This window comes from Apteryx mantelli, chromosome 15 (assembly GCF_036417845.1).
Source record: "Apteryx mantelli isolate bAptMan1 chromosome 15, bAptMan1.hap1, whole genome shotgun sequence".
In the NCBI taxonomy this organism is placed as follows: domain Eukaryota; kingdom Metazoa; phylum Chordata; class Aves; order Apterygiformes; family Apterygidae; genus Apteryx; species Apteryx mantelli.
This window is the reverse complement of record NC_089992.1, coordinates 7540048-7566080: the sequence shown is the minus strand read 5'-3', so window position 1 is coordinate 7566080 and position 26033 is coordinate 7540048. Positions and strand designations below refer to the sequence as shown.

General features: G+C 38.9%; 1 protein-coding gene and 1 long non-coding RNA gene across 9 annotated transcripts in view; both read left to right on the top strand.

Moving 5' to 3' along the window:
- The window catches only part of LOC106482517 (uncharacterized), a 66306-nt gene extending 56690 nt beyond the window's left edge, over window positions 1-9616 (top strand). For all 6 annotated transcript variants that reach the window (XR_010885758.1, XR_010885757.1, XR_001292169.2 and 3 more), the window contains 2 exons: window positions 3438-3498; window positions 9201-9616. This is a non-coding gene — a long non-coding RNA (uncharacterized lncRNA). The remainder of the gene's footprint in view (window positions 1-3437; window positions 3499-9200) is intronic.
- A 2178-nt stretch (window positions 9617-11794) lies between these two features.
- Window positions 11795-26033, top strand: part of CHD2 (chromodomain helicase DNA binding protein 2) — a 61777-nt gene continuing 47538 nt past the window's right edge. For 2 of the 3 annotated variants that reach the window (XM_067305590.1, XM_067305589.1), the window contains exons 1-2: window positions 11795-12511; window positions 12847-12980. In XM_067305590.1, the coding sequence (XP_067161691.1) occupies window positions 12919-12980 (62 nt within the window). In that variant the 5' untranslated portion in view covers window positions 11795-12511; window positions 12847-12918. The remainder of the gene's footprint in view (window positions 12512-12846; window positions 12981-26033) is intronic. The other variant, XM_067305591.1, reaches the window with a different exon arrangement.

The following is a 26033-nucleotide window of genomic DNA, read 5'->3' as shown; positions in this document are numbered from 1 at the left end:
CTCTTGATAACTTTCTTTCATAATTTATTTAGTTTATCATAACTTAAAAAAAAAACAAAACAAAAACCACAGAACTTAAGATCCTCTCTACCTGAGTGCAGATATTGTGTTTGGCTTGGATGTTAACTTCACCTCTTCCTGTCAGAAAAGTCATAGACCTATTTTGATTACACTTTTTAAGAATGCCTCATTGGATTGTAACAAGCCTTTATCTGCAGCGAGTTACTGTTAGAATGCAAGATACAAAGCAAATAATATTTATAGATAGTAGACATGTAGCATATAACATGGATGTCCTGCAACAAAATGCAGCCAACGATGAACGAATGAGGCTGTTACGTATGTTTTGGAACTTCATTATGTAATTGTCTGATGTGAAATTTGAGAATTAGAATTCCATATTAGAAATGATTTGATAGAGAATACATTTGATATAGAATGTATTTGAGATCCCATATGATCCTTCAGTTTAGAGGGTCAGAATCACCAGACGTATTACGAAGTCTGTTATGATAAAGCCAAGAGTAGACTAATTCAAAGAAAAGCATATACTCAAACCCTGATAGTAATGATGGGACTAAATCTGTGAAATTCAAGTTTTGTATTCCTAATGTTAAGTCCTTAATGTCCTTAATGTTAAGTCCTAATGTTAAGTTCTGAAATTACCGATTTTAATTGACCTCATTAAAAAAAAAAGTGTGTATATATGTATATATATAAAATATATAATATGTATATATATATGGTGCTCATGAGCTGAGTCATCTTGACTGACCTAAGTATTTTATGATGCATATGAAATAGAGCACTTTGATCTTAATGGTCTTACCTACTTCCTATATCCTCATGACGCTGTTTGTGCTGAACAGATACTATAATAAAAGCAGTTTTAAATGTCCTTTGTTCCTTTTGTGTGCTTTTTAGAGCCTTTTCTTGTAGGAAGAACATCTTTTCATCTGCTAAATGGCAGCTTGCTCTTCAGGTTATGTAGACCTTGGTGGACTAGGTGCACATTAATGGGTACTCAAAGGTTTAACTTTCTGACCACCCTACCGCATATTAATGTGGCATAAAATCTGTAGGACTGATAACCTATGTGGAAAATCGTTGGGGTGGTGATGCTTTATGTCATCTTTGCCCAAATAATTTATCCTGAGAAAGAATTCACTGTCAAGTAAATAGCTTTAGAGCAGCTGGCCTCACCTTTTGCTATAAAAGGAGATATGCTTTTCTGATTCTTAGAACTAGTGGTGCCAACTTCTAAGTGAAGGAGTCATGGAGCCATGATGCAAGGCATATTTTCTGTGGAATAGACTGTACTGTACTCATTTCTAAATTGGAGAATGAGATGTCATAAATGTAAGACCCACCTCTAAGATTACTTGCAAAATCCATATTTATTTTTAAATATGGGGTAGCTTTTTTTAATCGCATAGCTACAAAAATTACTGCAAGTAGTCTGATTAAAAGATTTTAATTTGACCTATAAAATAAATCAAATGTTAAACTGGAAGTTTAGATGTTAACCTGAAAAGCTAAAATTGGTCAGCTGAAACTAGCATTTACTAGCTCCTTGTTTGTGGCTTTTGGCATAAGGTTCAGCATTTGTGATGCATTTTATAGTTCAGTAATAGATAAATGTGGTTTTGGTATTATCATTTTATTACTTTGTCAATACTATTTCAACTTGGACACTAAAAATGCAATGGCATGTTTGAACATGGTGGAAAAATGATAGCTGGTGTTTATAGGCATGAAATGTAACAGGTTATTGCCATCTTTGTGCTACTTTAACAAAGTTCATTTTTTGGTTCATCCATTCACTCCAGAGTAGAGAAGTTTTACTACCTGTTAGCAATATCATTCTGACAAACATTAGATTCCTTTTCCAAAATTTTGCTGAGTTGAGAGGAATGCTCACTGGTCATCTGAACAACCTCTCTTGGTGGAGGAAGCTGTTCCTCTGTGATGATGTAATAATATATTAGGTATTCTCATTAAAGTTTCTGTGAAGTTATGATACCTGGATACTAAGTCTAAGTTAACAAAAACAGGAACAGACTTGAATCTAGCTCAGGTATGCCCAGCTGTGCTTTAAAATACTCGAAGTGGCTGAGAACTGTGTGTTGAAAACCTTTCATCCATTAGCTTCACCTAGCCGTCATATACTGTAGTTTCTAGTTGTTTTTTTTTTCTTTTGAGTAAAGTGGTACATGTAGGAGAGAAGGGGATCTAAAGGGCATGAGTAAACCTCTTTACATGGTTCATGTCTCAAGCTTTGTATGTATTCTAAATGTATGACTGGTAGATGGCTCCTGAATGATCAAAGTCCAGCAATCATGTTGTACTTTCAATACAAAATGCCCAACCACCATTTTAAAGTACATCACTTTTCTTGCTTCCATTTAATAACTGTTGTTGGATTGCATTTTAAATGCATATTTTAAACCTGTAAATTTCCTGTTCTTTTGGATAACTAACATATTCAGGCCAGTTTACTACTGTAAACTTTTATTTTGCCTTTCTAAAGGCAGCTTTTTCCATACTAATTATTTCATATAAGTTAATATCAACAAAGTAATTACAATTCTTTTCACAGCTTTGTTTCTGCACATCTGAGTAGCTATCAAATTAAAAATGAGTTTAGAAAATTATGCACAGTATACTATCACTGAATATGTTAATTTTTACATATTTGAGGCTATATTTCTGTACATCAGTTTCTGAGAGATTGCAGGAGAAGCAGCTTGCTTATATGTTAGGAGGATAACTTGTATGGCTCATGATAGTGGATTATTTAATGCAGATGAAATTTACAGTCAGAAAAGGAAGGGGTTTTGGTGAGTTGTTCTAGGTCTTATTTTAATCTTCTATTACCTCTGCTTAAGGTGACTTTGATTAAATGTTTGTTGATGTGAGTCACCAATAAACATTTTCCAAGTTGAATTTTCAAATTTGGAGCTTGACCATATATTTATAATTACAGATTTTAGAATAAATGACTTATTATATGGCAATGTGATAAGCAATTCCATTGTGTCTAACTGATGTAATCTCTAAGCAAAATGAGTATTTAAATTTTTTTTTTGTGGAGTTCATATGATTTATTTTTAGCATACTTCTTGTACTAGATGCCTGGGTGCTCTTTTCATCTGCTTTTTTGTTATTTGGTTTCCCAAGGGATTCGTGTGCAGGGCTGGGTTTGGATTTTTGTGGGGTTTGCACAGGTTCTTCGATAAGTTGTTGAGTGATATTTCATGTTCAAGTTTTTGGTAAAAGTGTGTTCCATACCATATGCTGTGATCTGTTGAGAATGTTTTCATTGGAGGGTAAAGGTTTTGTGCTAAACTCAGGCTAGTGTGCTGGTTTTCTAGATACTTAAGTTTTTTTTAATTTTATTTTAATTCAAGTGTTTTAATGTATCGTTTTCCCTGCAGATGTGTTGAGGAGTTGATTTACTCAGTATAAACAAAATAACTGCTGTTGGTTGAAGCACTGGTAAGTTGTTACTCCTAATAACATTTACTTTATAGCTTTTTAAAAAAAAAAATATGGCTATAATGTTTAACTTGCTGAAGTTTTTGGCCAAATACATCCTGAAGTTCCTTAAAGTCTGTGTGTGCACATGTGTGTGTTTTTAAAAGGCTCGCTTTGAAGGACCACAGCAGTGTTTTTGCTGGGCTCTTAGGAAACAAAAGTTACACTTGGATAGTACTCTCAACCTGTCTTGCTTGAGAACAGCTTTCATATCTAGCTGTAGTACTCTGGTCTTCTGCTTCTGTGATATGATTCTATACTTCAGGAGAACTACTAAATCATATATATTGCTTGTTCAGAAGGGTTTGATATGCAAATATCTGTCACTACAGAGAAGTAGTACACACAATTTAGATAGCAAATGGTGTGGAAAGTCCCTTAGCATGAATTTGTTTCACAAGCATCTTGTGTTGTCTTTTTATGCTTCTATCAGCATCAGAGAGGGTCTTTGAGCAGATAGTAACCTGTCTTCATAGAACTTTCTTCTGTGACCTCTGATATTTCAGTTTGTCTTGATTCAGAGTGTTTTAACTTTGCAGAAGATGGTATATAACACTGATAGTTTGCCTTACTAAATTCCTAGCTTATATATCTCATTTAGGAATCATTCCCCGTATAGTCAAAATGCAAAGTAGGCAGGCTTGAGTGGAAAAATTCATTCAGTTCTACTATACTGGATGAATATGGAGATAGGATTGTCTTGAGTTTCCTTTTCTAGAAGTAATTCAGTTTTGATAACCTTTTGCTGCCTCTAGCACATTCTGTGACTCTCTTGGGAGTTGTCTCTGGAAAGTCTCAAGTTTTCTTGTCTTCTTATCTGTTTAAAATTCAGACTCCTTGATCCTGCACCTTTAATTAGGGCATCCATTGCATTTTGTATATATGAAGTGACTTTTTTCAGTGAAAGCTCTGTATTCCTGTAGAACTGTGCTTCAAAATATGTTTTTCTTTAAAAAAGACAGTTTCTTAGACAATCCTTTCAGTTTGATATGCTACCTGATTGAGTAATGCCTTCCTTAGACTGCAGACAGCTTGAAAAAAGGTTGGTCCAAGATTCAAGTGTTCCATCATTTCAATGGATAGAAGTTAGTGATTTTAACTGTTTTACGACTATTATGTTAGTAGAGATCTCCAGCAAACATGCTTAACTTGTAGTACAAAATGCCTTCTATGCTGCCTCAGGTGCTAGAAAAGCAGCTGCTCCCTGTTTGTGTTCCAAAGTCCCTTACTTTCTTCTGATTCACACACACAATGTCAAGATTAATGTAGTGCTCTTTTAAAAAGGATAAAGGAGTGCGTGTAGATAAGGTGCCAGCTGTGCTAGAACATGCTGTCATAGCCCTGTACTGCTTTTTGTTGCTTTCCATTTTGAATTAGTGTATGAGTATCTGGTCTTCAAGCAAAACTGGAAATTATGAACTTTCAGGAATGAAGTTCTTATTATGCATACGTGTTCTCAGATTTGGCGATCTTTGATCAATGTGTCTCATCTTTTCTCTTGTGTTCTGGAAGCTTTCTTACTGTGCTCCTTCAGAGGTCTTAAGGTATTTTTTCCAGTGCAGTGTGGAACAGCATACTTCTTATTATGTTACAAGTAACCTTTACTCCTTCAAACTATTCCCCAAAACTCTTGCTATGCTATCCATTGTAGGCCATTGTGTTGCCTTTCTTCTCTAATCCCCTGCTATAATCTCTGAACAATAGGAACTCGTATGACTGACTAATATGTTCCATTCTTGTATTATCTTTATCTCTGTTTCCTACATCTTTGTGTGTGCTTTTTTCTCTTTTCTCTCATTGGATTGTAGATTAGCTGTGTCAGATTCAATTTTCTTGAGCAGGAATTGATGACTTTTTATTTACACATTCAGTAATTCTTCCATACTGTTCTGTTTTATGATCTTTACCTAAGAGATGGGGTGAATGTGAAACTCTGAAATCTCTTAGAGAGTAGTTGTCTTCAAAACGTCTGACTCCAAAATGCATTTGTAAAAGAACATCCAAATGTATGGGCTGTGAAAGATTCTAGTATTGACTTCTCTGGTTAACAGCACAGATCATGTTTAGTTGAAGTAGTGCTTTTTAACTATGAACTTTTGAGATGAGAAGAAGGAAAGACTTGAAATCACCAGGAACTTTTTTGAAGTTGGTGTATTTACTTGATGTGATGAAATTTACATGGGGATATCTTAGTTTTGAGCCCAGATCTTTAGGATTCAGACCTACTTGTTTGTGTTTTTTAAAACTCTGTCCAGAAAAGAGTTCATCTGTGAATAAAGTCCTTGGTCATACCTTACCTGAAATTAATTTCTAAATCTACGGAACCTGGTGAATGCCCTGGCTTAGCTAAGAACACCTGATCTTACATGAGCTGTTGTCTCGTCTTTGCTGAGCTTAGTGAACACCTAATAGCAGTGAAAGTGGGTTTATGATTGCACAGAATACTTGTCCAGTTTTTTAAAAGTACTAAGCAAAACCTCATTACTGAGTTTTGACATCAATAAAGAACATATCTGCTTTTTCCTCTAGTTTAAGTTATTAGAGATCTCTCTTTGAAAGTAAAATCTCACTTTAATAAAATTTGGGCAAACAAAACCTGAAGTTATATACTTCAGAACCTCATTCTGTCCAGTCAGCTCCCTCTGTTGGAATTCTTTTGAAGTAGTTTCCCTTAACTAGCAGTATGTAATCTTGATTTTTTTGCCCCTCCCCCCCCCCCCCAAGTTCAAGCTTCGAAGCATGAGAGGCTTCACTCTGGAAACCACTGTAAATGTAGTGGTGTCTTACACGCTTGTACTGATGCGAAGTTGTTTTATGTGTTGTGATTGACCTTCAGCCTCATACTTAGGAAATACGGGGTTTCAATAGATACAAGATTACTGAGGCCGTGTTTTGGGCCATAAGAGATGTCTCTTGTTTCTGTGACTTCTTAATAGTTAGAGAAACAAATAAGTAATACAGAAACCTGAAGCAAAAACTTTGTAAACTCGTATGTTTCGAAACTGTTGTCTTAAGCCTTTAGTCATGGTAGTGAATGGCTTCTGTCTGTAGATACAGATTGTTGATATGTTAACAGTGTTTGGAAGGAAACTTGCGAAGTACTCCATTGACTACCCAGGTCCCTTATTTATCATGGCCAAAATAATGTTTGGAAACAAATACAGTAAAGGGTAGATAATAGAAGCTTGAGGAATGGGGTGATGCTTAACCGATTTTTACAGAAGGAATTAAATATTCATGTCATCTAGCAAAAAGAGGGATGTTCAATGTCATTGCTTAGATGTAGAAACATTGCATATGTCTTAGTGGAGAAGGGGTGTGTTTTTACCAGCATATTTTGAAACTTCTGATGAAATGTGTCTTAAATGCAATTCATAAGTAAACAAGTTCTGTGAAATCTTTTAATGCAAATGTAGATTTCACGTGGAAAAAGTTTACTGATTGCTGTTAATACTTTGACCATTACTGTGACATCTTTTTGATGTATGAAACACTTCTGTAACAAGGGCTGTGGTAGCATGTTCTCAATTATAATATATCATAGGTATTGTTTACTGCTAATTATTTTACAAGGTCAAGAGAAGAGTTTAAAATGAATGCAACAGGGTTATTTGTAAAGTTTTTGGTACAACCAAAAATAGGTGAACCTGGTAGAGAAACTTGCCCTAAATTGTTTTTTAGCAGATCTCATTAGTGTCTAAGGCAGAAGGCTAACCCAAGAGAAATGGGCCTTTGAAGGTGGACTAACAAATAACTAAATTACATTTTTTGACAGCTGGGGAGGGTTCAAGCCAATAATTAATTTCCTTATTTCTTAAAATAGCTATAAAAATTATCTTTAAAAGTATTATGTAGGGGTTTCTGCTGCACCCTTGCCAGTACTTCTGAATGTTTGATTGTGACAATAATGGACAACTTTGTGGTGGTTTATTACTCAAGTTTTGGTACCTCAGTCAAGACCTTAGCATTAAAAAAACCCTCAAGTGTTAATTTATCTCCAAATGCTGTAATGGGTTTAAAATTAGGCCAGTGTATCCAGTAAGAACTAAAAATCGTTTCTTCAGTTTAGTGCGTATGGGGGGAGTTCAAAATATTTAATTCCTATCTGAAGATGAGTTGAATGATTGAAACAAAAAATCCCTGCAAACTTGAATGTTCTGTTTCTGGTTTTGAAAATGGAAAGATCCTGTGATTGATTACTCCTACTGCTTCACATGTTGTGCAGTGTAAAAACAAAATGAACTACCAGATCCTGCATACCACTTATGTGCTGTACTACTTTTCCAATGTACTTAAAACAAGGAAGAAATGTGTCTGTAGAGGAATATAAAACATGACATATATGGCAGTTATGAAAGGTAGACTGAGGCTTTTTGCACAGGTTCGATTGCTGTTCTCCTTTATGTGACTGGTTATTTTGAAATGAGAATGGGTAAACTTGAATGATGAGAGAGAGACCACTAGATGGCTCCACTCATTTTTCCTGTGCTGTGGGTAGTTTCTGTATCACTTACTGTGAGAATAAGCCCAGATTATCATGGGAAAGAAATAGTGGTGGAGTTGGCAGTAAGACTAAAATGAGGTTGAAGCTTATACAAATTCAAAAGAATAAATCATAAGTTAGAGCAGATACCCAAAATCATGAAGAAATATTTTAAAGCCTTCCTTTGTATATCAGTCTCTTCTCTTACAGTTAGTATTGTCTTTAAAATGACTTTCTTACCCTTCAGTAACTTACTGTACTTGATTTTTGCATGTTAGGAGGAATAGTATTTTGTTTGTTTTCTTAGAAATACATGAGCTTAACTTTGGAATTTTTAATTCTTGGAAGAAAATGTGAAGATGGGGACATACAATTTGTATTTCCCCATATGGAAGTCATTTGATCACTTCTGGTTTTGTCACTCACTTGTGGGCTTGGTTGCTGCTATATGAAGAGTATAGTTGGACTGTGCGATCAGTATTATGGTGGCCTTGCTAAAGGCAGCTAGTGTAACTTGTTACCATTTTCAACTAACATCTGACATGTCTTTTCCCACTGGTAACTAAGTTAGTCAATTTGTTTATAAATATGTGCTTGCTATCACACTGTGTCTTTCATGAGGTAGAAACCTGGGTTAAGATGGTAGGAATCTCTTGTCTCCAGTTACCATCTTCATACAGGAAACCAGTTTTCATGTCTTTGCATTGGTTTTAATGTATTTCTGTGGTTGAAGCAGAGCATCGACAGTAGTTAAAAACTTTGGCTTAATTATAATAAACTTGATTTTCCATCAAGAAGTGAAGTGTCAGCTTTAGTAAATGGGTCAGTCCAATAAAGATCCAGAGCAAATAGCTCATATTTCCCGCTATTGATTTCTCTGGTGTTCTTTCACTATGAAGAATTTCAAAATTGAGTTTATGGAGCCTGAAAGCGTTCTTGAACTTTCGATCATTCCTCCCCTACTTCTTTAGAGTTTTGATTAAAGTTTGTGTTTTTTGACTCTTGTACTGCTGACCTTGTTAGTTTGTGATAAAAGTAGGTGTTCTGGGATGTGTAATACTGAATGAAGCATCAGTTATATGCTTACAATACATCTTCAAGGTACAGTAGTTGAATGTCTGAGTTTAAGGATAAGATTATCTGTATTCCAACAGCATTTTTCTTTTAATTTTCCATAAAGAATCCAGTCAGATGAAGAGTGTCAAAAGGAGTCTACGAATGAGAGATCAAGATGGCAGTTCCACTGTTGATTGAGAGGTTGAGGAACTGGACTAATGCATGAGTGCTGTGATATAACTGTCCAAGAAAAGGACGTTAAAACATGGACTCCCGTGTTATTAAACCAGAGAAGATCTGGGTTCTGATCATCCTATCAAAATGGACTTTGCACTTGAAATAATCAGGGGACTGTATTGGTGACTATCCAGTGATGGATCTGTTTGAGGGTTGGGTGGCAAAACTTTGCTCTAAGGTGATGTATGCATAACAGGGAAATTAAATTGATAAGACATGTTGCTATCCCTTTGGAGAAAATGTAATGTTCTTTTTTTTTTTTAAAAAAAAAAGTTACTTAATAAAAGGTTTTGGTTTCTTTTACACTTTGTGTTTGTCCTTTCTGGCTGAATTTTTTAAATTGTTTTGATATTGGAGTGTGTTACCTTCTTGGATGCTATTAAAGTGAGAAGTGTTTTAGCTGATAAGCTCTAAAGGCAAGGTAAACTTTATGAAATATTTGATTTAAAATGCTGTGGTTTTTCTTTAAAAATTATCTTCACTTTGCTACAACTTCCAATGAATTTTTATGCTCTGGATGGTTCTTTATGGTGCTCAATGTTAGTTTTTGGTTTTGGTGGTTTTGTTTTGTTTTTTTCTTCAGAGTTTGCTCTGTTGTCAGGGTACTTCTGCTAAACTTTCTGAAGGTGCTTTAAGATGGAATTGATACCAAATGAAGGGTGGGCAAATATGACAATAAAAATGCATGTTCAAGGTCTTCTGGGGAAATTTGCCTTAATTACTCTTGGTACAACAGAGGTTTTCTTAACCATTTTTTGTAACTTTAAGGTATGTTCATTCGGTTGTGTATGTGTACATAAACTTTCAATAGATTTCCTGGACAACATACTTCCTAAACAGCCTGCTCTATTCTAAACTTGTTCTCTACAAGTGTCCAGTATACTTCACAGCCATTTGACTTAGCTGCGTGATACTGTACCATGTGTTTGACGAGAAAAGTGGAGTCATTTTTGATATTACTACAGATAACATGTTAACCTTTACAAATGAATATTTAAATGGTTTTAATGTTCAAAAATTGCTTTCAGTTTTTTTGTGGGTCAAATTCTGTGGATCAAATAGTTAAAGTGTAGGCCTTCATATGCCAGTTTCACCTGGCATTCATAGTCTGTCCTCTTTGTCTTATGCTAGAAGGCCAAGAAGACAAACCTGGTGCTGAGATAATCTAGATCTCAGAGGTTTCCTTTAAAAAAAAAAAAAAAAAAAAAGTAAATGTTGTGTGTGTTTAACCATTTGGCTTGCTCAGACAATTTTGTAAATACTCAGTTTTACCATAATTAATTGTTCATAACTGTTTAATCCAGCTATTCTGATTATACGCACTTGCCTACCCAAGCTTGTTTTTGCCACGTGTTATATGGTGGAATTGATTACTGGGACCAGCCTAAAGGGTTCCACATTCCAAATGAGTGAATTTCCTTAGTGTTGTACAAAGTTGTTTGGAATTGTCTTACATTGTGTTTTCAATTTTTGTAGTTTAGGTGCAAGGGGTCTTCTATAAGTAATCAATAAACTGAAATTCTTTAAAATAGACTATGACAACATAGCATACCTACTTAAACCTCTTTTAATTTGGAAAGGTGGTAGGTTGTTGGAGGGTATGGATGGCAAGCATGTGGAGTAGGAGTTGAAAGGGAATATCTTGGTTCTACTGGTAGCAGCCAATGTTTCCAAGTTGTTGGGACACTGTGCCATTGATGGTCCCTGTAGAAGTCCAAACTAGCATGTTACCCCCTTCCTCCCCCAGCCTCCACTGACTGCTTCCACTGTCTTCTTGTGATGCTTACCAATATGCAAGATGTCCTTGTACTTTTAAGTATTTTGTTGCTTGTGGGAAGACAAATAGTAGTCAGGATGCAAGAGGTATGGGGATGCTTGGATCTCCTCCATTTTCTCCATGATATGTCTTCTCAATGCTTGGATGTTGTATGTGAGAAATTGCTTGGTTTCTAATTCTGGATCTTGGCTATTATGTGGCTTTAAAAAGTAATTTGTCATGTTAAAATCTGTTAACTAACATTAATGGGTTAAGAATGGGAATTAGAAATAAGCCTTAATGGCATCAGATTTATTTTATGGTAGTGCCTTTTCTTAACTGATTAAAATTGTGCAGCTTTTGGATTTTTGTTCTCAAACAAAACCACTAGGGAGGCGCTGTCGAGTTGAAAAGGGTTATTAGCAAATGTGGGGTTTTCTTAGGTGTGTGTGTGACACTCTTGTTTCAAGCTTTAGGTATGAGTATTGGGTGACAAATGGAAGAGCTATTGTCTGGTGATACTATCACTTAATTAAAAAAAAGCTACCCCTTGGGTGGGGTTGACACCCAAGGTGGGTTGTTACTGACTGCATGGCGATTAGTTCCACTTCCATTCTTTCAAAATGGCTTGTAACAGCACCACTTCCTGTCCAGGGAGGAAGTAATTTTAGCCCAAGCCCTGAAATATTTAGCAAATCTTTAAAACAAAAAGAGCAAATTGCATTTCTTTCTGGTTTCAAAAGGGTGCCTGAGCCACATGGGGTTAAGGTGCCCCCTCAGCTGGGGTAGTTGGAAGAAGCCAGGGCTGTGGGGGGTAGCAGGCACCCTTTAGGTGGAGGCTATCTCTTTTTTTGGTAGAAATGAAGGGGTGGGTCTATGGTACATCACCTGAGTTGTGGGGTAAATGTAGAGAGTGTCAATCAAAGGCAGAGCTCAGAGCTGGGAAGGAGCTCTAGATGGCGGCTGTGCCTTAGAGAGAGCGCGCTCAGCTCCGTGCCTTCCCCAACACTTTACGCAACTTTCCCTAACTTTCGGGCAGCCTCAGGGGGCCCCCACAGCCCCTTGCCTCTCCTAGGCACTAATCGGGGGCCGAGCGGACCTTTTTCGGGCAGAAAAGCAGCTTTTGAGGGCTCCCTTTTCGTGCCTTGCTGGAAAGAAGAAGCCGTGGAGAGAGCCCAGGTCGTTGTTTTTCCAGCTTAGAAGCCATGGCGTACCTCCATTTTTGTGCGCTCTCCTAATGAGCTTTTTCCCCCGGACATTTTTGTACTAATTATCGCTTCTTTTGCTTTATCGGCAGCGTATTTTTGGAATTAGAATATATATTTTTTTCCATTATCTGAAATTCGTATTTTATCATTCTGAGTCTAAATATTTTGGATCTAATGTTTTTCCACTACCCGAAACTAATATCGACTTGGTCCTGGTGGCGGTGCATGGATCAGGTAGGTGGACAATTAATATTAATAATTTTTAGATTTCTGCCGTTTTGAGTACTTTGATTTTCGACCGATTTGAGCTGTATTGGGATGACGCAATAAGATACAGAGATTATTTGCATCCAGTGTTACTTTGGGAAAGTTTGCACGATGCTCCTCTACCGTGTTTATTCTCCGATTTTTCTTTTAAAAACGATTATTTGTTTTAAATCTCCGTTTTGCCGTGTTGATCAGTGTTGTGTATTGTTATAACAATATCATTGCAGCGTCAGGACTTTGTTCCTGATAATGAAAGCCAGTGAAACGAACTGGGACCTTACCTTTCTTTCAACTTTTGACAGTAAATACCTGGGCACAGGACTTCAAAGCAAACAGACACCCCTGGCCCCCTCTTAATATTTAAGAATAAAAAGATGATGAGAAATAAGGACAAAAGCCAAGGAGAGGAGGGTTCAGTCCACAGCAATGCATCGAGGTATGATCTATCAACTTTCTTTTTTTTTTTTGTAAAACCTGTGAATACCCTGTTTACTTTGACAGCCTTGGGTTACTGTCAGTGCTTAATACAAACCATTTTACTGATTTTGCTTCCTTTTTAAGGAATGACCTTGAGATTGTTAGCATGCCACACCCTAATTTTTTTGGTAGCAATTTCTGAAAGTTGTGTTGTGACTTAAGGGCCCATGTCATAGTCAAAAGGTAATGTACCTTTATTCGGGAGAGCCCTTTTCTCTGTATTATGTTTTTCCAGCTTTTGAATTTCAGGTTTTAGGTTTTTTGTGCTGTGAAAAATGACCTTGTCGGTTTAGCCATTGCTGCATTGCACCATTTTACATACAAGGCAAATTTTTCTTTGAAGAATCTCAGAAGTCTAAACTTTAACTGAGGGCCATACAGAAGCCTGGTGTAGTAGTAAATTATAGTAAATAGACACAAGAAAAAGTTACATGAATGAAAAAAAGCTCATTTTGAAATATAAACTGGAAAGTGCCTGTCTGTCTGATACCCCATACTTCAAATTTTATTTGGGCTTGTAGAACTTTGATACTGTTTTGGTATTTTAGAATATTTTGATACAATTTAACCAGACTTTCCCTTGCTGGTGATAGTATTTCATATTATAAAACATAAACTGGGATTGTTAATGAGAGGCTTGAAATGCTTTGCCTGCTTATTTAATATATTTTTGCTCAGAGTGTTTTTATTTACTTTTGTCAAGTGATGGGATTCTTTACAGATTTTTATAAACTTAATCTTGATATGGGAAAAGTGTGAAATACTGAAAATGTTTGTTTGTTAGGAATGCAGAAGTATAATTACTAAATTGCTCGTTTTGTATTTAATGGATTGCTTTATTCAAAAATTGGAAATCTAAAATATGCTAAAATTATTCTATAGTTTGTAAACATACTGAGTTTCTCATTTTGTTAATTTTAATTAAATCATGGCCTGTTTCTTTTTTCTCTGGTGTTTTCTTCAGTTATTTCTAAGTAATATGAATAAAAAGAATTCTAAACTGTCTGTATCAGATGTGCACTATGTGAGGTTTGCAGGTGTTTGAATAGTATTCTTGATGTCCACCAATATTTAACCTTTCTTAAACACACAAACTTTAAATACTGTGGGAATATATGTATTAATATATTATCAAATCACTGAAACCTTCTAAAATAAACTTGTACGATATTGTGGATATATTAAAACTGCAGTAAAATTTAAAATCTTAAAGTGGACGTGGGTAAGTTTGTTAAATGTGAAATGTTTATTAACTAAATTAGCTCCAGGGACTGTCGAAACATTATATACAGAACGTACACAGAGCTTGTATAATGCAGTTTAAAAAAATGCATCAAATTTTCAAACCTTGCTAGTTTTTAAGGTGCATTACTTTCAGCAATATAATAGCTGCAAAAAAGTTCAAAACCTTTTTATTCAACATTGTTTGGCTTATTTAAGTCTTTATGCTTCTATAAAATGTGGATTATCAGCAAAAAGCAACAAGAGGTACAATTTGTTAAGGAAATCTGAATTAAGGTAGTTTATTGGTGTTAGAAACATTATGCTAAATATGAGATGAAATTGGAGACATCTAGCAATATTGCCACAGAAAAGACCTTTGATTTTTTTTTTTCTGTCCTAGGGGTATTATATTTGCATAGTCTCACATGTGTAGTTTTACTGTTTTCATTGAAAGGTTTTTAGCATAATTGATCATTTATGTATAACACCTGTTGTGTGAGGTGAAATGTTACCCTTTTTCCCCCCCCCTCCCTTCACGATTTTTTCTCAAAATAAACTTGCTGCGGGTAACATCCACTCACCTGAAGTGTGGGAACAATTGAACACAGGATATTTATAAGTGAACCCTGTCGAGCTTATTTCTGAGTTGTGAGTCAGCTGAATGTCGTAAAATGTGCTTTACTTCCTGAGGTTGACTTTAAGTTGTAGGGGAAATGATTTCTAGGAAGTAAAGCCACCAGTTTGCTTTACTGTAGCCCTGAAATGTCTTGATGTCTGCACGTAACCTGCTCCTGGCCAGTTTTCTCCGCAGTTGTGGGACTAGCTCAGGATACTTGTAAATATATGAAGTCACCTTACATAATCTTTGATTGGAGGCTTGAGTGATGGAAATGGGTGGATAAGGTACATATGAGTGGTACCATTTATCTGAGCTGGAGAAGCAAAAGATACAGGACTGAAAAAATGTGTTAAAGCTGAAGAAATAGCACATCTGTATAGTACATAAGTACACTGACTGGGGAATATGCTTGGAATTGTGACTCTTACATTTCCAGGCCTAAGAAAGCAAAAAAAACCCACATGCTAAATAAACAAAACACCTTTGAGAATTGTCTTGAAACAGACATTATTCTTGGGGGAAAAATGATGTTAACTCTTTACAGTAAGTGTAGAGGGTTGTATTATGGCCTTTTCAGATGAACAGCAACACCTGTCCTTTGCTATATTGGTAGTACCCAAAGCAGTGAGTCTTCACAAACTTAAAACCTGCTGATTTTGTGTAACCACCACCTAGAATAAAAGTTGGGATGGTGCAATTACTAATAACCACCACCTGTGTATGTGGGACTTGCATTAAATAATTGAACAAAATCCTGGTGTTTTCTAGCATCTTCTCTGTTGCATTTTTAAAAGGCAGATGATACAAAGAGCATTTAATACATTCCTAGTGCAACCCAACCCTGGTGTAAACTTCAGAAATGCAGGTTAAGATAACACTCCTATAAGCCCAGGAGTAGAGCTTTTGCACAGCATAATAAGTAACACAAGGTGGATACATTGATGTAACTTCTGCTGGGGTCCACTGAGGGTCATTTGTTGCAGTTGCTCTCCTACGACTCCAAATCTGTTACAAAAGGCGCAGAGCTGAGCAAACCACTGTGTTTATGTGCAGCTCTCAGACTCTGCAGCACTGAAACAGCGTTTGGGGAAAAGAGCGCTGATGGAACAGATTTCGGGCGGTTTCTGTTAAGGGAGCTGGAGGTTTGAGGTCCGAAGCAGTGTTTTTGCTCTGGGCAGCTGCCGCAGCCTGCCGGGCGGCTCCGCAGCGGGTGCTGCAGCCGTCGCAGAGCAGAGCACGCTCGTTTTATGTGGCAGCCATTTTATGGAGACGCAGTTACACGCGAAAGAGGATTTTGCGCGTGTGTGCAGGGGGGAAACCACGGCGTTAAAACAAAACCTGCCGTCTCCGGCTGCTGATGAAAGCAGAGGGCATCTCCTCTCGCTGTTGGCAGCGCTCGGAAAGCAGCTATTCCCCCCCGAAAGGAGGGGAAAAGCGCCGCAGCGCCTGGCATTTTGGTGCGGGTCCAGTGCAGTCACAAAATGGCTGTTCCTTTGTGCCGCATAGCTGACAGACATACTGCATTGCACTGTGTGCACTCTAAAAACAGCAGGAAGTTGCTGGTGGGGAGTTCAAAGGCCACCTCGCGCTCGCGGGGCCGGCGATTGGCTGCGCGCTCGCTTGGCAGCAGCGGGGCCGGCGGCGGCGGCGGAGGCAGAGCCCTGCCTGCGCGTGATGTCAGCACACGCGCGGCCTCCCACTGCTGCCGCCGCTGCGCCGCGGACACGCAGCCGCCCGGCGAGCCGCCGCCAGCCTCCCTCGCCGCTTCTCGGGTGCTTCTTGCTCTATTCCTCTTCTATTCTATTTTTTTTCTTTTTTCTTTTTTTTTTTTTCCATAGAGTGCTGGCTATTTTCAGAAGCAAGGCGGCAACTTGCAAGTGATCAGGGTTATTTTTGGTGCTGCTTTTTTTTTTCTTCCCCTGAGAAAGCTTTATTATTATTATTATTTTTAACTTTATAAGAAATCACAGAGTATCCTAGTGTGCCTGCAACAACTGGCCAGTTTTATAGCATTATGGTTTTCAGTATCATTCAATCAGTTAAACTCACTCTTTTAATGGAAAACACTTTATACTTTTTGCGGCTGATTTTATTTGAGCTGAATGGAAATGTTGAACATGATCATTAAAATGTTTCTAGCCACCGATTTCACCTTTTCATCCTCCAAGCTGGCAGTCTGCCTTTTTTTTTTTTTTAACTATTGTGGCTATCGTGTATGTATCACGTTTTGCGGTTTCATTTACACCAGCGGTGTCTCTAAAGAGTTTTTTTCTTTTTAAGTTTTAACCCTTTATTTAATTGCCCTGAGGTTTTTTTGAAAAGGGAAGATTCTTGTTCAGCACAGCACAAAAGGAGTAATGTGCAAGGAATTCGGTGAATCATGATGTCATCTGTATGGAACACAAAGGAGACTGTTCTTGTTTTGCTTTGTTATTGCTGTTTCACATTACCCTTTCTAAGGAAATGTCATGTCTAATTACAAATACACAATTCTGAGACTTCAAACTTCTCTGTTTTCCTGTTTTGCGATTGCTGCCAGAAATGTATGCAATGTATACAATACTATAAAAAAAAAAGGGGGGGGGGGAAACGGGAGCTAACCAACCTCAAGAAGCTAGATTTGCTGAGGTTTTTAAACTCTGCTGGACTGTGTCTTTTTAATTAAATTTTATGCTAATTAATCAAGTTCTTTGTGTTCTCTAAACGCATGACTGTGTTTTGCTGAATAAAAATGGGAAAATGGGAATAAAGAGCTCACCTGGGTAATTCTGTAACCCAGCAAAAATGCTTCTGTTTGTCATGGTGGCTGAAAGTATGCTTTTGCCTGGATATTGTTGTACTTCTGTACGCATGCGTGCACGCATACTCCCACAGCACTCTTGCCTAAATTTATTACTGCCTTCAGCCAAGACAAATTGACGTGGCTGAGATTGTAGATTAGAGCTGGCGTTCCGCTTTCTGTTGGGTTGCTGTTTCACCTGCTGTACAGTGAGGGCAACAGTTGTCCTTATCGGAGCCTTCCCCCATTTCCTATATGAGCTGAAGCCAAATCCTCCTGCAGTTCCGGGAGAGAGTTTGGTGTTGCACTGAGACAGAGGTCGTATCCTAGCTGATTTTAGCAGGATGTAGAGCACAGCACTTGGGAGAGCACTGGGCCTCACATATGTGAGTCTTTGGAGCAGTGTGGCTTTCAGCATTTGGTCTAGAATAACCACATAGGTCCAAGAAACTTGCATTAAAGCAAACATCTCTACTATTAACTTCAAGCTGAAGTGAGCTTTGAGAGTGCTTGGGGGGAGGGCAAGGAAGGTACTGGATGCTAAATGCTGATCTTTCAAGCTCAGTATAGGGGAAAAAGTAGGTCCCAACCCTGTTGCTTCCGTGTTTCTCTTCTGCTCTCTGAAGGCTATTCATATGGTTAAGAGTTTACTAAATCGTGAGTCTGTTTAGGAGGGATTTTTGCAACAGCGTGTCTGTTTATGCAGGCCTATTACTGCTAGTTTTAAGGAGCAGATTAGGGTGCTGATAGCAGATGCAGTGTAACTAGCCATGTGATTAAGCACCTGGGATTAAGAACTGGCTTGCAGTGTCTGAACTGAAGCTCCTGATGCTATGGCCTTGCTTCTCTTGAAATTGAGACAGCTAAAGCAAATGTAGTCTGGGAGAATATGGCAACCTAGGCTATTGCTGCATCTTCTGATACATCTGGAGATGTGTATATACCCACTATACTTTAGTGTTCCACTTCGTTGTAGACAAAGCAGTCCTGATAGGAATTGCGCTGTTGAATTAGGCTGTCAAGTTTTGGAGATCAAGGAACACTTCCAAATCTCCTGTTGCCAGTAGCTGAAATCCAGCTCAGGAAAGTGGTAATAATGGATGAAGAAAGAGTCTCTGCTGTATTATTTTTTCCTTCAAGGAGAATAAACACAAGCAGAACAGCAACTGGGGGAGGGGAGAATAGCTCGGATTAGGGACATGATCAGGTATAAGCAGCCTTCTAGCAAAGGATGTACTGGCCTGCTGACATGGTGTCTGTCCGAGGCTTTTCTGCTGTTTTCATTAAAAGATGTGTGCTGAAATGCCATTTGAAGATACTCTTTCCACAGGTGGTGGTGTACTTGTAAAGTCTGCCTTTAAATTCTCTAAAGGATCCTTGAGTTGACACCAAAAAAGACTAGATGAAAAACTCATGTCTTTAGTGACTTTCAGTGAAGCTTTTGTAAATCTGTCATGCTGTTAAAGTCCCCTTTTCTTGGAGCAGGGAGTGCCTTTAGGATCTAGCTATAATCAGCAAAATGTGGCTGAGTCTTTCCAAATGTGCAGTAGCTTTTATTACATCGCTGCTTGTGCAGTGCTGCTGCTAAATTATAATTTTCAATATATGACTTACTTTAATACTTACCTGTGGGTTGAGATCATCCACATTATAGCATGTGTGTTCTGGTCTTTGCTTCTAAGGTTAAAAAAAAAAATAAATCTCCAATTCCCTTCTGGTGTTGTGCTGGTAACTTCTCACATGGGGTTTCATCTTGGCAGGGCTTCTGTGAAGTATTTTTGCCAAGTGCTGAATACTTCATTGCAGTGATACTGAGCACTTCATTGCTCATGAACCTTTACCCCAGCCATAAACAGGTCTGTTGTAATGTGAAGAATATGCTCATTCCAACTCACCTAGCTCCTTAAAGAATGTTAAGCTGTAATTATTTGGGTTTCTCACAGGTTTTATTGCTAGGTATAGATGGCTTAATATAATTGCTAATATATTAATTACAGAAACCATTTAGACTCTTTCCTGGGGAGGAACTACAGAGCTGATGCCAGCTGCAGAGCTTTGAATGCAATGTGATGTCTGTAGAATGAAGGCTTAATGATCAGTCTTAGATCTATTGTTTAAAAACAGGTTTTAACAGTCGCTTGGCATAAAATCCTCTGGCCAGGTCAATTTGCCTTCTTCTGAACTTCAGGTAATTTGGAAGCAGGAAGGAATTTCTGCATCTTCATGTTTTGTTAATGATTGTAGGTCTCAAATTTTTGTGTTACCACGTTTCTTTAGTTAAACCGTTAAGTCTCAAAGGAAGTTTGCAAACATTAAAAGAGGGGGAAAAACTCTTTCCTTACTAATCTAAACCTAGCTCATGAGTGCAATCCAGTCCCGCCCGAAGCATCTACTTGTTCGTTACAAAAAAAATCTGGTGCTGACTGTGTACAGAGTTCCCTTTGTGCTGGCCATTGAGCTGTAGCCTGGCTGTCCTTCCATCTGACAAAGCAGGGGCTGTAGTTAGAATGAATGAGGGGCATGGTGAATTAATCCCTGCCCCGTTATCTCAGCCTTACGGAAATGTGCATGCTATTCCGCTCCAAAGTGCGGACATGCTCCTTTCATTATGCGGTTATTAGGATGTTCTCAGCAGTGGGTGCTGCCTGAGTGGGAACAGCCGCAGGAGCAAGCCTGATCGTCCTGCAGCGGTTGGTGAATGTAAAGTGTTGTAACACATGGCCGCATTCCTGGGGAGAGAGAGATGTGTCCTTTTCAAAGTCCTGAGAACTGCAATTGTGCTTTCCTTTCACTGGGAGGGAAGGGAAAGGATGCTGCCTTTGGAGCTTCTCAATGGCACTCCTTAATCAAGCAGACAGGTTTTGACTCCTTTTGTCACTGTGCAGGATTTTTTTTTTCTTCTTCTTCTTCTCCCACTAAATATCCCAGGCATTTTCAGCCTCTGGCTCAAAGATCAGAGAGCGAGAGAGCCCGCTCTCCCAATCTTGAATGAACTGCTAGTTTTGCTTTATTATGCAAGTGTAGTGTGGTGTCTTTGTAGTGGAAAAAAAAAACTTGGAAAATGCTTGTCATTCAAGATAGTCCAGTGTTGCTTTACACTGACAGAGCTGCAGCAGAGCGGTGAAGGATATATTTAGCTCACTATGTGCTCAGGAATTGCTCTGCCTTTGGAATTTAGGAATTCTGTGCTGGAGACAGTAGTGGTGTTGGCCAGAATATATGTGAAAATTTCTCTCTACCTCCTCCCCTCCCAGTCCTTTGAGTTTGGCTTGGGGCTGGCACAGACCAGTTCAGATGGTTATTTAGATAGGATACCTGCTGAGTGCCTAATCCCTTAGTTGTTACAGTAGCACCATGGCCCTACTGTTTCTATTGCTGTATAAATGTAATTAACACACACAATTTGCAAGCAGGGTTTGCAATCTTAGGTGGAAAACACGTATGTTCTCCATGGTAACTCTCTCTTCATCTGCCGATTTCAGGGGAAAAAAGTTACCTATCACAGAAAATGAGGTTGGGGAAATATTTTTCTACCTATGCCTCCCCCTTTTAATCTCTGTCCTTCGAAGGGCATGTTGGATATCTGGTAGGAGCGACCTTGTAATCTTGGGGACCGTTTGTGCCCCTTGTCAGCCAGCCCGCATTTGGCCAAATGATGCTCTGCATATTCAGAGTTTGAGACTTGCTTCTAAACTGCATGAAGAGTCTGTCAGCGTCTAGCATGTTCTAGTTTCTTAAATTCCTATTTTGAACCAGCTCATTGATGCAGAGCTAGAAACGCATAGAGTGTAAAGGTACTGCTGGGTAGAAGAGCAGGAACTTTTTTTACTCCTCTCCCTTCCTCCATTTCCATTTTGCTTACAAGAAATAAGCTAGGGAAAGCTCTTTTGTTAACTTACCTTCTCAGCTCTTACCACCAAGAAAATATTTGCCTTAGGAAACTGGCAAGCACCAATTACTCTTTCTAATAGACTTTCAGTATAAAGTAGGAAGCTCTGAAAACTGGGAATGAAATTGTCTTCAGTATCACGGTTTGTACCATTCACTTAGCTCTCGTACAAGCTCAGAAGCTCCTATGAAGTTCTCATTCCTGTGTTGTCTGTGTATTACCCCTTTTTCATCGAATGATCTGTAGTCAGAATGAGTCTACTGTTCCTTTCAGTTGCTTGTTTAGCTTAGAGGTGAGGTTTTCATGGTTTGGAGGTTTTTCATTGCTACTGTATGTCTTAACTGCATGTGTCAGCGTTAACTGATGGTGTTTGTTTATTTTCAGTAAATACATTGCATATGTATTTGTATGTAATAGGAAACACCACATTTATAGATACACCAGACTTACTTCAAATGAAATATTAAAGCTGCATGGGATCCAGCTGGGTCACTGGGTTAGCATCCTCTGGTTCCTCACTGCCCCTTTACTTGCAGAACAGTTCATGTGTAGGTTACTTTGGGAACATAAATCTGATTGAATAGTTTTAAATTGGTGCTCTGCACTGGCTTAGCTGATCCTTGCTTTGAAGTAAATCTAGGGCCACTTCCGTGAATGGTGCCGCTGGCGGATGGGTGAGGCTGGTAGCCCTTGCTGGAGAGCTGTGGGGGATGAGAAACCTCTTTTACTGCTAGAGCTGGCTCTGGCAGATATGTCTGGTCTGAAACATTTATTTCTGGATAAAATGAACTGTCCTTTTCACTTCAGGCAGTGTCAACTCAGCTGCCCACTGCTGCACTCTTGGTCAGTAATGAAATCGTAATTACAAATGAGTAGTAAATCTGGTGGATTTACCTGCAATTTTAAAACGTTATTGCGGCTAGCAGGTGTCCCTGTGCTTCTGCCAAAGGTTGCCACGCAGCAGGAAAGGCTCCTCAGTCTGCAGCAGGTTTTTTGACCCTGTCAGTGACAGCAGTTCTGCAGTTTTTCTGGGCTTTTCTGCTGATGTATTAGTAAGTTAAAGTGGCTTGTGGAGGAGTCCAGAGAGTGCTGGAGCCAGCAGAAGGTGTGTACTGCGAACATGGGTTGTGGAGGCAGGATGGTTGAGAGCAGGCCCAGGTGCCTGCCAGGTACCTGCTTTTTGCCTTTTGGTGGCAGCAAGCTGAGATGCAGTTGGACAGCTGGGCATCAGTTTTCTGCAGGATATGTGAAGCTTTGTCTGCCATGCCTAAAGGTTAAGTGTATATTTGCCTGAGGGGAACAGTAAACTTGGATTCAGATACTGTCCAGCTCTAGGAGTCTACACCAAAGACCATTTTGAGTCTGCCCTGGGGGTTGTTCCAACGATGGGGAATTCAAGCTAAGGTTGCAAAGCCCAGCAGAGCATTGCTGCTTGGATTCAAAATGGTGTGGCGCATTAGTAATGGTTTTTAAAGCTGGATTGGGCTTGGCTTGTAGGAAGATCTTGGGCCATTAATACTCCCTTATTCTATTCTGGCCGAAATCGAGATCTGGCCATCAAAAGCCAAACTTGTCAAGTTTCAAGCAGAACGCTCTCAGTAAGAGCCATTCCTTTGTCAGCTCTTAATTCCAGAAACGTATTTCTGGTCATTTTCTGAGGGACTCCAGCTTCTCTGGCGTCTCCTGAAAACATAACTACTGTTTGTGCTTGCTTGTTAAGAGCTTATAAAATGTTTTGTTAATGTTAGTGTGGAAGATCCCTTCTAAAATGAAATCATACTACTCAGATGTGAAATATTAAATGCTAATGCAAGAGGCTTCAGGCATGCTGTAATTGCCTTGTAAACTTAGATGCCTGATTGTAAAGGGTCTTATCACTGCGATTCAGCTAGTTATTTCTTGGAAGGAATGTTTCCTTCTTGGTAATTTCTTTTTTTCCCCTCAAGTCAGGAGCTGCTTCTTAATTAAAACAGAATTATAGCCTGAAGTACGTCTTAGAAACAATGGGAACATGTTTTGCTGAGTCTTAGTGGATCTGAATTTTTATAGGAGTTTCTCACTTTAATAAGGGAGTTACCAAAGGTCCGACTGTAGTCTTGTTGATGTTCGTAGGTGTTTTTCTCTACTGAATCTGGAGGGTGTTGGGTTGGTTGAACGGTGATTTTGAGACATGCTAGCTTAAAGCTTAGTTGAAAGTAGGTCTTTTTTAGATATTAACTTAGGGTCATTAAAGCAGGGCATATTTCAAAAATAGGCTTAGAAAGGGATTAAATCTCTGGTTACATACAATGGTAAGGATTGATTTGGTGTATAACATTGCTAATCCTTTCTACCTTACTGGTAGGTAGAAAGACTTACTGATTGTCTTAGTGATATTTAGAAAGGACCTTTTGTGGAATTATGCTTTTTAATTCTTTTTTTCATTCTGCATTTCAATACAGAATTAAAGGCAAGTACATACGTTTTTGTCTTGATAACAGGATTTCTAAGGTTTTAACAAAAGGAATTTGTAACAGCCTTCAAAAGGACATACCATTTCCTATCTGTGTTTCTTTCCCTAACAGGGCAAGCGCATATATACCTGTACATGCAGATGTATGTGTGATCTGTCACTAGAGGAATCATCTTATTTTCAGATGACATAATTCACGTCTAGGAAAAAGAGTAATGGTGGTACCCAGATAGGCTGTGAATAATACCTATGAATAATGGATATTCATGTGTAGAAAGACTGTAATAAAGCTTAGGGCTGTGAGAAACAAAGAGCTCCAGAGTGGGCAGAGACCAATAATTACTGTTCAGCCTTTAAACAAATACTGCCAATACTGTCTGGCCTCAGTCTAGCCTGTGTTGTTATAATTTCTTCCAGCTATTGCTAATAAAGCTGCTTGAAGAAAAAGTATTTTCTTCTTTTGCGTGTCCCTGGTGGAGAACTTCAGCTTTTGGAACATGAGACACCAACGTAATTCAACCAAAGCCTGATGTTGCCACTTTGCATCGTGATAGTAGAAGGCTGGATGTCTCCGGTTCCCATACTTTCATGAAGGTCAGGTCCTCATCCTGATATGCCATGGGAAGGCAGGTGGTTTAGGGGAGCCTCCAGGGCATGGTGTGGAAGCTGTCCTGCTTTCTGTGGAAATGGGGTCCCCAAGAGCTATGGAAGTATAGTTTCCTTGAATGTTGTGGCAATGTTTCCTAATAAAAATCCTTCAGTGTTCTTCAAAAACCCAGAGAAGTTTGAAAATTCCCCGACAAAGAAGTTTCAACACTTATTTTAAGTAGACTCAGTTGCAAAATGATGTGGTTGAGTGGCACTTTGAGAGCAAATGTCAGCAGATTCGTGGATATTCAATGAGGAAGCATCAAGAGAGGCCTCTCTGTGGGAGAGGTGGACGAAACACTGCTGATGCTGGCAGAAAGCATAGCAAAGCTGGTAGTGAGTAGAGAGCAGAGTAAGTCTGCGAAGGGCCTTGGTGGACAAGCACGAGGAGTGGGAGCTCGAATGATAGCAAATGGAGAGGAAGTGGAAGCCTGGAAGAGGGTGCGGCGCAGCTGGAGTGACGGGATGCAGCGCCGTGCACTGGACTGTGTCTTCGGCTTATATGGTTAAGAGTGGATCAAACATCAGATACCAGAAGGCCTGCAACAATGGTAGTTTAACCTGATTTTCCAGTTCTCCTAGGAGAGAGCAATATGATACCTCTGTGTCTTTTGAAAACAAACCAGGGCAATGAAAAACAGCAAGCATCAGTGACAACTCATCCTCAACTCTTTACTGAAAAGGCATCGCTTCTGTTGCTTCAGGTTTTGAAATTTTAACTCACGGCTGTTCTCCCCCTCCCTGCAAATACTAAGCTCTTCCATTTTAGGACTTGCAAACACACACAGCAGCAGCCTCCACAGCAATGGAGCCGTAAGATGGTGGAAGAGAGGTTGCTGTGAAATGGCGGCTGGGAGCTTGGCTGCGAGCCCCGCGCTCAGGGATTTCTGGATCAGGCTCCCGCGCTCGGCTGCTGCCCTCTGCCCGCTCCGTGGGAAAGCGCAGCCGCGCGCTCCCTCCCGCGGCTCTGCGGGAAGGCAGGGACCGGCTCCGCTGAGGCCCTCCCTCCCGGGGCATTTGCTGCTGCAGGAAAGCCCTTTTAGATTTTAAAGGAACTTAAGAATTTTTATCTGGGAGCGTACATTAGTCCTATTTGCACGTGGGTGTATTTACACATACTACTTGACTGTACCAGAGATGCCTACATTACATACATTGATTGCTGCATTTTTTCTTTATGTAATTATATTCATGCTTTTACTTTTTTCTTTGTATTTTTTTTTTGAAGTGTGAAATCTGAGTAGAGCCTTTGCATTTTGTTACTCTCGTGGTTGTATAAAAGGCAAAATATTAAAAATCTGCTTTCCTTCTGTGAAGTTTTTCTGACTCTTCTTTTCATGTTATATTTGGAAGATATTCTTAATATGAAAGCATCTAGCTGCAGATCAAGATCTCACTTGA